Raw genomic sequence first — 14,849 nt, forward strand, 5'->3', positions numbered from 1 at the left:
CTGTATCCGCAATCTACACAATTATCGCGCCTCCTACAAACTTCAATTTTAAAGGCAAAACAGTGCTGTTTTCATAATGCGGATCAAACGGGCCGTGGAGCCATCGTGAGAAACAGCTGGCCCTGAGATGGCAGAGGCAATACTCACTCTCTCTTTGGACCTGCTTGTGGTTTTCACGCTAATGACGGGCTCTCCTTTCGATTTATCCATCACGACCGTCCGCTCCATTCCTCTGCTTCCTTCAGGAAAAAACACAACAAACTATCAAAACCTGTGGACGCCCCAACTTCCTGCAGTAAACAGCACTCTGATGGACCCTGGGCTTTGAACACACAAGGCGTGAGTCAAGTGACTGACACTAGCCTTGGGAGCCTCTTATTTCTCATCTATTGTGAGCAACACGGTAACACGGGCACAGCATCATGGGGGTACCCTCACAGCTCTTTACACAACTAGAGGGACCTGTTCCCAACCTACAGCTTAAACCTGCAGCATGCACACAAGCACAGCCATCCTGCAGAGCCCTCCGTGACCCTCCACTCTAAACCCACACAGCTCCGGAGCTGGTCTATGCTGTCACTCCTCCCTGACATTCTGTGAAGCTCCGCAGTATCCAGCCCGTGCTAGGAATCACACTGCCACTCTGAGGGAGTGCCTTGCCAGACGGGTGGGCTTCCCTCCATTCATCTCCAGCAATAAAGGCTTCCAAACCAATTCTCTCTCCTGACGACAGAACCACCAGGCATAAACCACTGGAACAATGACTTATTTGGGGAGATTTATAATACTTGAGGAACATTTTAAAAACACGTTCCTCGTGAGACTCAGGGTAAATTAGCCCGAGAGCTGAAGATCCAGCTTGTAATGTGCTGTACCAAATTTCAATGCTCCAGATGGTTGGGTTTTGTCTGTTTTTCTCTTCCTTGATGGGGGAGGTGGAGTTGGCTTATTTTTTTTGCCACAAAACATTCTGAGTCTCATACAGATTCAAAGGTGTAAAGCACAATGAACCTTTATAAAATGACAACAGAAGTGGCATCATCCAAACAGAACCACTTCAACAGATGCTTGGACGTTTCATTTTTCTCTGTGTTTTTACTACCTCCAGCTTTAACATAATGTGGGAAAAACTTTACTGCACACCTGCAAAATAGCATCAGGTTAGTTACAAGAAACTCGGACAACTCACTCTTGCAAATCCCACACTACAATCAGCCAAAGGCCCTGAAAAAGCCCGAACTCAGGCAGCTGAGTTCAGCAATACACGTAAGCCCTGAGTCCCAGGCACTTCTGGATTCCTGATGTTGTATGGACGCTCCTTTAAGCCATTTCATCAACAGACTCTTGTTTCTTTAACACTGCCATATGAACAGCGAAACAGCCGTGTCACCAGAGCTTGCTGTCCTCACCTTCCCTCGGAACCCCCACTCCCCACCCGGGCCAGGCCTTCCCTTTCCACAGCTCTTAAAACGCTCTCCTCACCTGATTTGGTGACTCTAGACCGATTTGTAGGTCCGGGTTTCAGCTCATCCTGGTCTTTTTCTTCCTTCTTAATGTCTTCAGGCTTTTTTTCCTCCTTCTTCTCAATCTTCTCTTCCTTCTTAATTACAGTTCTATTTAAAGACATGGTTATCAAATTTGAGTTCACAAGACTCTGTAACAGGAACGGCTCACCCAGAGCCTCGACTCACACATACTCAGACGTCCACACAAAACAAATCACCCCGGCAGCAATTAGGTGGGAAACATTATTTGGAACCCATAGTAATAACAATACTCCTCTTTAGATACAGGCTGTATTCCCACTTCTAGTATGTGCTGAATTGAGGGATATGCACAATGAAATTCCTGGGGATGCGTTTCCAAAATGTCAGACAGGCTAGCACGCAAGAGTGGTGTGCAGGTGGACATGAGAAACACGCCAACTACATAAGAACACTTCTAAAAAGTTTAATGTTTCATCATGTATGTGTGGAACATTGTTTATAAGCTTTATAGGGAAAAGCATTTCTTCCCAATACAGCCTCAACAGGATGGAGGCACAGTGGCAGGACACCAAGCCCCCACTGCACAGAGCAGCCGGCCATTTACCCGTGAGGCCAACACCCCTCGACCGGTAACTGCTGCATACTTTTAGGGAGTTAAAATAATGTGTTATGTGCCAGTGAATACGGGAAGGTGTTAAGTGCCATTTCAACCAAAGGCAACTTTCTTCTAAGCAGTGAAATAAATCATCTTCGCCACTCAAACTCAGCTGCTGCGTTCCCTAATGCCATTTGTCTCAGGCAATTAAACTGCACACTGACTCAACACCAACGACATGCCAGGGTCCAGGCAGGAAAGTCAAGCCCCTGCAAGGCCCTCCAGCAAGCACCTGTTGGCCTCTCCTCCAACCGACCCAGGCAGGGTTCCTGGCAGAGCTCCAGCCACGCCAGGGAAGCCTCTCTGATTGCCCCTTCTCCTCTGCCCTTCTCCACCTCCACATCATGGAGTTGTCTTTAAAAATATATATCTATATACCATTTTGAGAAAAATTTTAAATACACACCATAGTAATTAATGGTACATCCCAGAACTGACTATTGTAAATCATCTCATCTCCTCTCCCTCATCCCTGCGACAACCACCAGGATGGCCTTAGTGTCAATCACTGGGTCTGCCTGACCGCAGTAATCTACAGTGACATTTTATAAGAATGTCTTAGGAGTGACACGAACGAGGCCATACTTCATACACTGCTCTACAGCTTACTTTTGTCACCTCATGGTATGCTTTAAAGAAGGGTTTTTAGGCTGGTCGCGGTGGCTCATGCCTGTAATCCCAAAATGTAAGCACTTTGGGAGACCAAGGTAGGCGGATCACAAGGTCAGGAGTTCGAGACCACCCTGGCCAATATTGTGAAACTCCGTCTCTACTAAAAATCCAAAAAAATTTAGCCAGGCGTGGTGGCGCATGCCTGTAATGCCAGCCACTCGGGAGGCTAAGGCAGGAGAATTGCTTGAACCCAGGAGGTGGAGGTTGCAGTCAGCCGAGATCGCGCCACTGCACTCCAGCCTGGCGACAGAGAGAGACTCCGTCTCAAAATAAAATAAATAAATAAATAAATAAATAAATAAGAAGGACCTTTAGATCCTGAGACAGAACTTAGGGGGAATAAAAAGGGTCTGACTCCTTTCACCTGCTGCACAAAATTCTGTGTTTATTCATCTGCTTTCCTTCCAGTAGATAAATATATATGCTGGAAAAAAGACTGGAAGGATATCCAACAAAAAGCATCATCCCTAGGTGTTGGGATTACACCTGACATTTACATGTGCTTTCTGTATAACAACTGTATAAAAACCACCACTCATCCAAGATGGCAAAGGCTAGCCCCTCTTCTTCCCCTCTTTGGAAAGCTTCTCTATTTCACGAGGCCAACCACTAATCTAGAAATCCTTCAAATGGAAGGGAAGGCTAATGAAGGTGTTAATTTGAAGAAAAAAATAAGGTCAAAACAAATTTTTAAATGCTCAACCTCCTAGGCAAACAACCTGCATGCAGTTTGGTCTTAAAGATCTTAAGTTCGCCGGGCGCGATGGCTCACACCTGTAATCCCAGCACTTTGGGAGGCCGAGGTGGGTGGATCACGAGGTCAGGAGATCACGACCATCCTGGCTAACACAGTGAAACCCCGTCTCAACTAAAAAATACAAAAAAAATTAGCCAGGCGTGGTGGTAGGCGCCTATAGTCCCAGCTACTCGGGAGGCTGAGGCAGGAGAATGGCGTGAACCCGGGAGGCGGAGCTTGCAGTGAGCCAAGATTGCACCACTGCACTCCAGCCTGGGCGACAGAGCGAGACTCTGTCTCAAAAAAAAAAAAAAAAAAAAAAAAATCTTAAGTCCATCACCCAGTTAAGAGCCACGGGGCTCCGAGCAAACTTCATAGGTTGAATCCCAGCCTTGCCGTTTCCCAGCAAACTCAGGCAGGGCGTGCTCCCCTCTCTAGGCCTGTATCCTCTCCTACATAGAGCAAGTGCCTCACAGGGCTACTACAAGGACCAAGGAAACTGCTGCATTCCCAGTGCTGGCCACAGGACCACGCCATACTGTTAGCTAATTATTACCACCTTTCCCACAAATACAGAAAAACAATTAATGAAACACGCAAGATACCAAGAACACCGCAAACCTGCAACAACAGTTCCCCATCTTCCACCAATACAGACATTTTTTTCTTAGCAATGCTGATGGGATGTGTCTTTTTGAAGTTGCTGATTAAATTAGGGGGCTCACCCCCCCCCCCATCCCACTCCTCCAAGTTCATGAAGGCTCATCTGACACCCATTACTCAGGGGCCTACTGATTTCAATCTGGGGCCAGGTGCAGTGGCTCACACCTATAATCCCAGTCTTTTGCGGGGCCAAGGTGGGAAAATTGCTTGAGGCCAGGGTGGAAACCAACCTGAGCAAAAGAGCAAGACCCTGTCTCTATCAAAAATTTAAAAATTACCTGGGAGTGGTAGCCCACACCTGTAGCCCCAGCTACTAGGGAGGCTGAGGTGGGAGGTTCACTTGGGCTTGGGAAGTCGAGGCTGTAATGAGCCATGACTGCATCAATGCACTCCAGCCTGGGTGACCCGTCTCAAAAAGTAAAATGTTTTTTAAAAATAATAATTCCAATTAAAAATAATAATTCCAATTTGGCCATGATGTAAATTGGTAATTACATCTTCAAAAACCCAGTTCAACTATGTCCATAGACATGTTTACCCTCTAAACTGTGTTGACAACGTAAACTTAAGGCAGACACTCAGCCTTCTGAGACACTGCCATGATCAGATACAACACGGAAATCTACCTTCTCAAAAGAGAAGCCTACAATTGTGTTAAAAATATAAACAACCCACACCTCCCTTGAAAGATCTGTCCCTACCTCCATTTTGATTAAAGATATAAATCACCCCTTTATAAAAATAGAACCTCAGACCCATGGTTCCCAACTACTATGCCAAGGTACCCCAAGGTGCCACCGTGAACTCACAGGGTGCCACCGTGAACTCACAGGGTGCCACCGTGAGAACTCACAGGGTGCCACTGTGAACTCACAGGGTGCCTTGGAATATTTTTAATTTTGAGGTAAACACAGCAATGCTTTTGCCATCTGTCAGACACAGCACCAACTACTCACTCAAGGTCATTCACTGCAACACTAGACCAGGCTAAATTCCTTTGGATGATGCTTTATCTTTGAAAAACTGGGTGTATGATAGTTGCTGTGATTAATAAGTGAGAACTGCATGAAAATCAACGTGGATGAGGAAATGATTCCAAGGTCTGAGAGGCTTGTACAAGGGACCAGAATATGGAAAACGACATTGTGTATACTGTTTTTTCAAAAGGCTAATCAGTTATCAGGAAACAAATACATGCTGAGGATCAACTGTATCCACTTTTTAAAGACATGGGCTACTTCGTTAAATAGCTTTACACAGAAAGCTGAAGACTGGCAGGGCGTGGTGGCTCACACCTGTAATCCTAGCACTTTGAGAGGCCAAGGCGGGCAAATCATGTGAACTCAGGAGTTTGAGACCAGCCTTGGTAACATGGCGAAACCGCGTCTCTACAAAAAGTAGCCTGGCTGGGTGGTGTACGCCTGCAGTAGTCCCAGTTACTTGGGAGGCTGAAGTAGGAGAATCACTTGAACCCGGAAGGTGGAGGCTGCAGTGCCACTGCACTCCAGCCTAGGCAACAGAGTGAGTCCCTGTCTCCAAAAAATAAATAAATAAAAGCTGAATATTAAAGTGGCAGCAGAACACAAAAATCAGCTGAGACTCCAGCAGGAAGCTGGCAAGGCTGCGTGGGTACAGGTGGGGACAGATGCGTGTTTTTCAAGGCCCACGGTGGCTGCCCGTGCCCTCCTCCCAGGGATTCCAAGAGGAGGTTTGAAAATTCACTTTACTTTTCAATTTTGATCTCCACAGAATGATGTCTGTCGACACTTGATAATTTTTCCTTCTTCACTTCGCACTCTTTTCTGTCGGAAAGCTTTTTCCCAGCAGGCTCATTTTTGGCCTAAAATATAATAGACAGAAATGATGTGTGGCCCAGAGCTTCTCACTTGCAAACTCCATTTGTGAGTTACCATAGACGAGAACTGCCTCACCTTCTCTACGGAGATCATTCGTCCATGCAGCTCAGTTCTGTGGAGATGGCTGATGCACTTGGTCGCCTCGTCAGATGTCGACATGGTGACGAATCCATAGCATCGAGCCCCCGGGCTGCGGGCGTTCGTTACCACTTTGGCCCCGACAACCTTCACGAAAAAGGGCACTCTTACTCTCTCATACAAATGACCACACAACTTGCTAAAGTTATTACCTGGCAATCAGAATCATTTTCACTATTTGTCACCTCTGCCCATATGATAGTTTTCCATTTTAGTTACTGAATTGGTTCTAATTAATCCTGACCTATCCAAATACAATTGCTTTTTTTTTTTTGAGACAGTTTCGCTCTGTCACCCAGGCTGGAGTGCAGTGTCGCGATCTCGGCTCACCGCGACCTCCGCCTCCCGGGTTCAAGCAATTCTCCCGCCTCAGCCTCCGAAGTAGCTGGGATTACAGGCGCCCGCCACCACGCCTGGCTAATTTTTGTGTTTTTAGTAGAGATGGGGTTTCTCCATGTTGGCCAGGCTGGTCTCCAACTCCTGACCTCAAGTGATCTACCCAAGTCGGCCTCCCAAAGTGCTGGGATTACAGGCATGAGACACCGCACCCAGCCACTAAATACAACTGCTTTTAATACAAGATAAGTCATCACAAGGAAAACACACAAACATGCAAGGTTATAAAACCATTAAACTTCATTACTCACAACTAATAACCAGAAGTCCTACCCATCCACATTGTTTTCTCTATTTCCACTGTGCCCACAAACAGCTGTGGGGCTACTAAGAAACGCACCCATCCACTCCAGCTGGGCCTGAGAAGAGCTCTGACACAGACATGGACTGTCAGAAATGTCCCCATGGGGAAAGGACTTCCACTTCTGGCTGAGATGGGAGAACTAAGCATTGTCTTCCTGCCTGAAACAACTAACAAATGTGATGAAACGTAGGCAACGACGGTTTTCAGATCCTGGACATCAGGCTGCGCAAGACAGCAATCCCTGAGAGCTCCCTGACTGCCCCTGCTCACTGCCTAGATTCCCAGGCGATGGGGGATGGGTAAGACAGCACTGAGATTCTGAGACCAAGACAGAGAGAAATCACGGAACTGAGTATCAGAGAGGACACAGCCACACAGAGCCACGCAGAGCAAGCTGAAGAGACCCACAGAGGGTTCCTCCCACCCAGTGCACACGTGTGCGAGGAAACCAGAGGCTGGGACAGCACCACCCATAAGGAGCAGAGGGAACAATCAGGAGCAGAGGGAACAACCACTGGAGGGGCACTCAGGGCCACAAATGGTTTGCTCTTCCCAATAGCCAGGGTGGAAAGGCTGGTAATTCACGGGCCATCAGACCCACTACTCAGAGGGCACTGCCCAGTGGTGAGACAAAATCAGCCCAAACTGAAGGCTACTTTGGCCCTGCCTTAGTGTGTGTCCAGTACCTCAGCTGTGTACCAGAAAAAAGCTCAAGGGTATTTGTAGAGATACAAGTATAACTAGCACCCAAAAAATACAATTCACAACATCCAGTAAAAAATTACCAGGCACAGGCTGGGCACAGTGGCTCATGCCTGTAATCCCAGCACTTTGTGAGGCCAAGGCGGGTAGATCACTTGAGGCCAGGTGTTCAAAACCAGCCTGGGCAACACAGAGAAACCACATCTCTACCAAAAAATTTAAAAATTAGCTGGGTGTAGTGGTACATGCCTGTGGTCTCAGCTACTCAGGAGGCTGAGGTGAGAGGATCGCTTGAGCCCGGGAGCTCGAGGCTGCAGTGAGCACCACTGTACTCCAGCCTGGGTGACACAGTGAGATCCTGTCTCTAAGGGAAAACAAAACAAAACAAAAAAACCAGAAGAAACTTAAAAGCAGCCACAGAAAAAGAGAGAGAAAAGACACAAATTGGGAACTGAAGGAACAAAGATTAAATTAACCTAGAATTCTATACCCAGTGAAAATTTATTTCAAAATGAAGACAAAGTAAAGACTTTTTCTGACATGCAAAAGAAACAAGAACGTATCACCAGCAAACCCGCACTCCAAGAAACATTCAATTCCTTCAGGAGGGAGGAAGATGGTCTCCGATGGGAACTTGGATATACAACGAAAAGCAATGAAGAGCAGCTGGTGAGGTGGACAGGATTTTTTCCTCTCATTTCTGGGTCTCTTTAAAATATAACTGTTCGGCCGGGCGCGGTGGCTCACGCCTGTAATCTCAGCACTTTGGGAGGCCGAGGTGGGAGGATCACGAGGTCAGGAGATCGAGACCATCCTGACTAACACAGTGAAACCCCATCTCTACTTAAAATACAAAAAATTAGCCAGGCGTGGTGGTGGGCACCTGTAGTTCCAGCTACTTGGGAGGCTGAGGCAGGAGAGTGGCGTGAACCCGGGAGGCAAAGCTTGCAGTGAGCCAAGATCGCGTCACTGCACCCCAGCCTGGGCGACAGAGCGAGGCTCCGTCTCAAAAACAAAAAAAAACACAACTGTTCAAAGCAAAAAAGCCAAACCACAACAAGTCAAAGCCAATAAAATATTGGGTGACTTCTTAAAGAGAAGTAAACTGTATGACAATAACATCACAAAGATCGACGGGAGGGGAAATGCAAGTATATTCCCACAGAGTTCTTGCACTACACTGAAACCAACAGAGCACCCCTTGCAGACAGACTGTAAGGGAAGATGTGTACTGTAATCCTACAGTAAACCACAATGACACAGAGTTAGAGCAAATAAGCCATCAGTCATAAAAAGGACTCGACCCACAAGAAGGCAGATAAATGGGAAAAAGAGATCAATAAACAAACATGAACAGAAAATAGAGAACAAGACAGTAGATCTAACGCCAAGCCCACCGCCACTGGCGCGCAGAGTAAACATTTCCCCGAGACACAGGAGGCCTGGTCTCTGCCCTAGCTCTGACTCAGGGCGTCAACCTAAGCAAGGCATTCCCCGTCTCTGGACCTCATGGCCCCAACTGTGAAATGACAAGGTGGAACCCACAAGCTTGAGGTTCCCATCAGACTCTGACGTCCTTGGTTTTGACTACACAAATGGAGGAGTCAAGGCTCTGCCTGAATCTGTCCAGGGCCAAAGGGACAGAAGACTCTCCTGAGAGAAACACAGATGCCACTTCCCTTATCAGAGCTGAAGCCAATGATGGGGTCATTCTACCTTCCCATCAAATTAATCATCCTTACAAGTACATCTCTTCTGATGACAGACAAAACCCAAATGAGAGCAGGCACCATACTAAGCTTGTATGTCCCTATCCCTGAGCTATGCCATCCGCCCTGGAGGCTCTGCATACTTCAGTCAAGTAGCTGAGTGGTGTCCTGCCCCTCTGGCCTTCCTACATCCTTCTGTTTTTGTCCAGAGCTGAGCCCCACAGGTAAGGCCAACTCTGTCACTCACGCCTCAGCTGAATGTCACTTCTTCAGCGAGCTCTGCTGAAGCTGCCTCCCAAATCTAAACACGGCCTCCCCAACACACTGACGGCGTGCTCTAATATTCCTTAATATGCTCATCACAACACATCATACGTGTTTATTTCTTAAATGGTCTTTTTCCCGCCAGACTAAAAAATCTGTGATGACAGTGACCATGTATGTTTACCTCTGCTTAATCATCAGTGTCTGAGTGAAGTCAACAAAGTAACTGAATAAACAGGTTATTCATGGCTATAAGAATTTCCTACGCCCTTGCTGAACACACAGACTGTTCAGAGAAAAATTGAACAGCACGCTTTCTCCGGGTCCTGTCCACTTCTTAAGCAATGAAACATTAACCAACACCTGATCGGGTGACACAGACCTAGACAAAGGAACGGCTTCTGTAGCCAGAAGGCTGTGTCAGACAGGGCCCACTCTGCCTGGAATCAGGGCACCCTCCAGACACTAAATGGTCCGAACCTTGTCCCTTGGAAGCCACTCCCCAGAGGCACCCAGGAGACCAGGGCAGTGCCAATTGCTTACCAGAAGACTCTTGGCTAGGCGCGGTGGCTCACGCCTGTAATCCCAGCACTTTGGGAGGCCAAGCAGGCAGATCACATAGGTCAGGAGTTGGAGACCAGTCTGGCCAACATGGCGAAACCCCATCTCTACTGAAAATACAAAAATTAGCCAGGCATGGTGGTGGGTGCCTGTAATCCCAGCTACTCGAGAAGCTGAGGCACGAGAATCACTTGAACCTGGGAGGGAGGCGGAGGCTGCAGTGAGCCAAGATCACACCACTGCACTTCAGCCTGGGCAACAGAGCGAGACGCAGTCTCAAAAAAAAAAAAAAGAACAACAAACAAAAAAAGAAGACTCTTAATTAATTTCAAACAGTGGAATCATTTTAAATTGTCCTCACCTTCCTTTGGAAAGCTGCTGAATTGTACTATTTTTCTCCCACCCCCATGAGCAGCATCTTAGTGATTTATTTTTGAACCACGATCATGTTCTAGTTATCAGACTATACACTTAAAATGCTAAATGATATGAAAGGCAATTATTCACTTCATTCTTTTTTTTTTTTTTATGACATAGTCTCGCTCTGTTACCCAGGCTGGAGTGCAGTGGCACAATCTTGGCTCACTGCAACCTCTGCCTCCTGGGTTCAAGTGATTCTCCCACCTCAGCTTCCCGAGTAGCTGCGACTACAGGCACACAACACCACGGCTGGCTAATTTTTGTATTTTTAGTAGAGACAGGGTTTCGCCATGTTGGCCAGGCTGGTCTCCAACTCCTCACTTTAGGTGATACGCCCGCCTCGGCCTCCCAAATTATTCTTAAGGGAAAAATCTCATCATGTAAGCTTTAAGTTTTGCACAAGACAAAAGACCACCAGTCTCTTTGAGACCAGTTAGAAAGAACCCCAAGAACATTGAGAGAGAAGCTGTTTATACAGCTGTTCTGAGCACTGCTGTGATATGACCAACCACCTGCCCTGCTCCGCACCCTAGTTACTGTGAGTCAGGAAACAAGGTGCACTGCACAAGACTGGGCGAGCTTCGCTGCTGTCGTTCCATTTTTTAGTAAACACAACATCCTGCTATGGTGCCCAGGCTGGTCTTGAACTCCTGGGCTCAAGCAATCCTCCTGCCTCAGCCTCCCAAACTGCTGGGATTATAGACGTGAACCACCGTGCCCAGCAGAGCTTCCTTTTTAACTCTGAATCACAGTGGATGGTATGAGGCAAGGGAAGGCATACCTTCCCATACTTGCTGAAAAGGTTCTTGAGATCCGTAGCGCGTGTTGTGGAGGACAGCCCGCTGACCCACAGGTTCCGACCAGAACTGCTGCCGACCCGACCTGGCACAAGAGGGAGATTCTTAGGCATCACCCCAAGGCCTAACAGGAAGCACAACCATTCTTAAGACCGCAGCCCTCTTTAAAAACCCTAACGACGCCCAATCCCAACTGCTGACTTAAGAATTTAACGCACACACACATGCCAACACACAGAAGGCTGAAAATCTGGACAGCAAAAACTGAGTTTCCTTACTCAAGGAATAATCATGCCCATGTCAGTTATGAACTGAAATGTCTTTTGATGATCAGATCTCATCCAAGACGGCAGTCTCTAAAATCCTTGAAACAGTCTTCAATGAGCAGAATTATTCCTTTCTTGTAATGTGCTTTTCACCATCCCATAGATGACAACCACAAGAGAAACATAAAATGCAGGTGCTTGCGAACTTCTAAAACTAGTCTCTCAAGAAACCATTAGGTGGTTGATTCCGGTAACCCATAACAAAACAAATTACTGAATCCAAAGTGTGTATATCTCCAGGCCCCTCCTCCCAAAATAAGGGAACCATACCTGGCTCCCTACCACGTTAAATTAAATCATACCTTTTTCATCTTTAATGATTGGCTTTATATCTTTTTCTTCCTTAAAAGAGCTAGAGACAAAAGTTAATGTTACTCATACAGGAAAAAAACGAAAGAGAACAAAACTAAAAATATGATTATGTGCTAAAACTGAATACCTACCAGAAAATTAGTCTGAAATAAAATTTTAACAGACACCTCTGCAAGCTTATATTGGAAAATCTGACCCCAAAAATACAATGTCAGATTTGTAAAAGTCAATTCGATTTAACTGAAGATAACACTTAACAATTTAAGAACACAACCATGGTAGGTTGAGAAAAAGAAAAGGAATTGAATCACCCATTAAAAACACACAAAGAGAAACGAAACATTCTTTAGAAGCAAAACTACAATTTCGTCAGTCTGGCTGGCCAATTGCAGAAAAAAACAGCTTATGTGTGTCATTACATGACCAATGAAAAGGAGATAGCGTCTGGTCTAAAACTGAGAAAAAACAAACCTCATTTTCTGATCAGCGCCCTCACTGGTTGAGGACTCTTTAGGAGCCGGAGGGACTTCATTACAAGCGTCAAAATCAAACTTCCTCCCGTCTTCTTTGCTATCTCTGGCTTCTGGGCTTGGGGCTTCCGTGGGTGCTTCTGCGAGCTCCTCGCTAGAGGCCTCCGCGAGCTCGGAGGCCGCACTACTCTGCTCAACTGCCGGCTCTAGCCCTACAGGCTCACAGTCCGTCCTCTCGCCATCGCCTGGCTGCTCCGCGGGCTCCCTTTTCACTACCGCTAACAGGCTGTCTGCCTTGCTCGACTGAGCGTGTGCTGTTGACTCGCTGGCCAAATCTAAATCACCCTCTTCCGGATGGGCGCTGTCAAATAGGTCCTCTTCCTCCGCAAGCTTTCTGTCTGGCCCCACGCTACTTGTGTCCTGTGCAAATGGCTGCTCCAGCTCGGAACTTTCTTCTTTTACTGGCTCAGATTTACAAGTTTCCCCCAAAATGTCGAGTATTTTCTCATTTTCTACGGATTTAACAGGAATAGAATGGCACAAGGTTTAATTACCAGGGAAATAAAGCAATCACAAATGTGGAACTGGCACGGCTGCCACACTAACACGAAGAGAACTGCTAGCTACACAGAGATTGGAAAACCCGCGGGTACACAAAGTTATACTGGTTACACTACCTGCGCCGCGACCGCCTCTAGGTAAGCCTCTACGCTACACGGAAGAGAAAAGGCCCCCACAGATTTAAACACCTACAACCACGCGGCTGCTTCTCAATAGTCTTCTTCGAGTTTTTGTTCAAGTCTGGGTCTTCTGACTGATTTTCCAATGTCCAAGGTGCTGAACCGAATGCAATCACCATTCAATGACAGCTCAACTTCCAAATTTCTTTGAATTTCTTTTAACAGAACAATCCAATATGAAAATCAGAATCTCTTCTGACGGTGGGAGATAAATGCAGTCCGGAAGGGGAATAATATGTTGAAAATTTTCACGAAGAAACTCTGTTTCCTCTTCTGGAATCCAGTCACTTCTCAGGTGGTAAGTGCCCTGACAACAGCTTTATCCTGCCTTAACTGCGTTAATCAAAATGACTGCAGCAAAATATCACAAGATCTGTTTCATGTGTAGAAACACATGGAGGAATCACGGGGACGGGGGAATTAAATGCCACTCTACGTGGTTAGACATGAAAAGAATCACTACATTGCACCAAATGTATTTGACCTCAAGAAGCCAGAATGGCTCTTCCACAGATCTGGTGATACGAATGGGTTTCCAATCTCTGATCCTTGTATGATCTGGATTGTCCACCATTAGAGCAATTTACAAGATCATAACACAGCTTAAAATATAGACAGCTTTAAAATAATAGTGTGAAAACTTTCAAACCATAACTGTCGTGTTTCTCTTATCAGTACCTGGCTCCAAAAGGGATTCTTCAATGTCCTATTTAAAAAACAAAAAGCAAATCCACAAGTCACTTTAAACACGGGGCACATACATTTCACCAGTAAATATGGCTTTCAATCATCTGTGAATAAATGCCTGTTTCCACAAAACTTTCTTGTCTCCAAAAAATGTATTCCATCCTACAATAACCTGATGAAAACCAGCTCATTTTAACAGTTTCCCTGGTAACAGCAGGTCCCTAGTGATAACAGTCTGTCCCATTCTCCCGAGTTTGGGCCCTGCCCTGCCATGCCACTCACCCCATGACCAAGCTGACCTAGTGGCTGCTGCAGCTGGCAAAGACCCCCTTTGTCAGAGAAAAGGTCACAGTGGTTTTAAGAAAAAAATACTTCTCCCAACATAAACTGATTTGCAACTGAAACCTGTCATAACAAAATGATCTCTCTACTCTGCTGAAAACCTTTTCCGACATCTGTCTCACTTAGGACAATAGGTCCAATCCTTCTGGTGGCCCAGACTCAGCGAGGCGGGCCCAGTTGCTCTGCAACACCTCTGGCTTCTGTCCAACCCTGTGTGCTCCCCTCTCTCTTTTGCATCAGAGACACCACCCAAACTTTCTGCTCCAAATTCTTCTTTCCCTCTTCAACCTATCCGTCAGACCTCTGGGAAGAGTTCCAGGCACTTATGAAGTCCAACCACCAGAACTGCTCCCTCATCACACTTCTTTCTCCCTTCTGGTTACATATTTGGTTTGATCCCACTGCCCCTGCTAGATGGCCAGCCCTGAGACTGTTTCTCTTCTGCTAACCTCTTAACCCCAGCATCCAGCACAGTATCCAGTCATTTCCATACACATACACAGTGCTCTTTCATTATGGAAAATCAACCACTCGATTAACATTTCCAGCGATGCAGAACCAGATGGTAACTTACCGGAGTTACTTTGAAGTTCAACGATGAAGTTTCCAAAG

The 14,849-nt window shown here is 46.4% G+C and overlaps 1 protein-coding gene across 1 annotated transcript in view; it reads right to left on the bottom strand.

Moving 5' to 3' along the window:
* The window catches only part of SAFB2 (scaffold attachment factor B2), a 35,936-nt gene that overhangs the window by 11,648 nt on the left and 9,439 nt on the right, over positions 1-14,849 (bottom strand). The window contains exons 5-13 of the mRNA XM_003819300.5: positions 14,812-14,849; positions 13,887-13,914; positions 12,470-12,980; positions 11,989-12,038; positions 11,345-11,445; positions 6,145-6,294; positions 5,941-6,053; positions 1,483-1,613; positions 148-239 (exon numbers count right to left, since the gene is read on the bottom strand). The exon at positions 14,812-14,849 is cut by the window's right edge and continues 25 nt beyond it. Of these exons, the coding sequence (XP_003819348.3) occupies positions 148-239; positions 1,483-1,613; positions 5,941-6,053; positions 6,145-6,294; positions 11,345-11,445; positions 11,989-12,038; positions 12,470-12,980; positions 13,887-13,914; positions 14,812-14,849 (1,214 nt within the window). The remainder of the gene's footprint in view (positions 1-147; positions 240-1,482; positions 1,614-5,940; positions 6,054-6,144; positions 6,295-11,344; positions 11,446-11,988; positions 12,039-12,469; positions 12,981-13,886; positions 13,915-14,811) is intronic.

The sequence above is a fragment of the Pan paniscus genome, chromosome 20 (assembly GCF_029289425.2).
Source record: "Pan paniscus chromosome 20, NHGRI_mPanPan1-v2.0_pri, whole genome shotgun sequence".
NCBI classification, from domain to species: domain Eukaryota; kingdom Metazoa; phylum Chordata; class Mammalia; order Primates; family Hominidae; genus Pan; species Pan paniscus.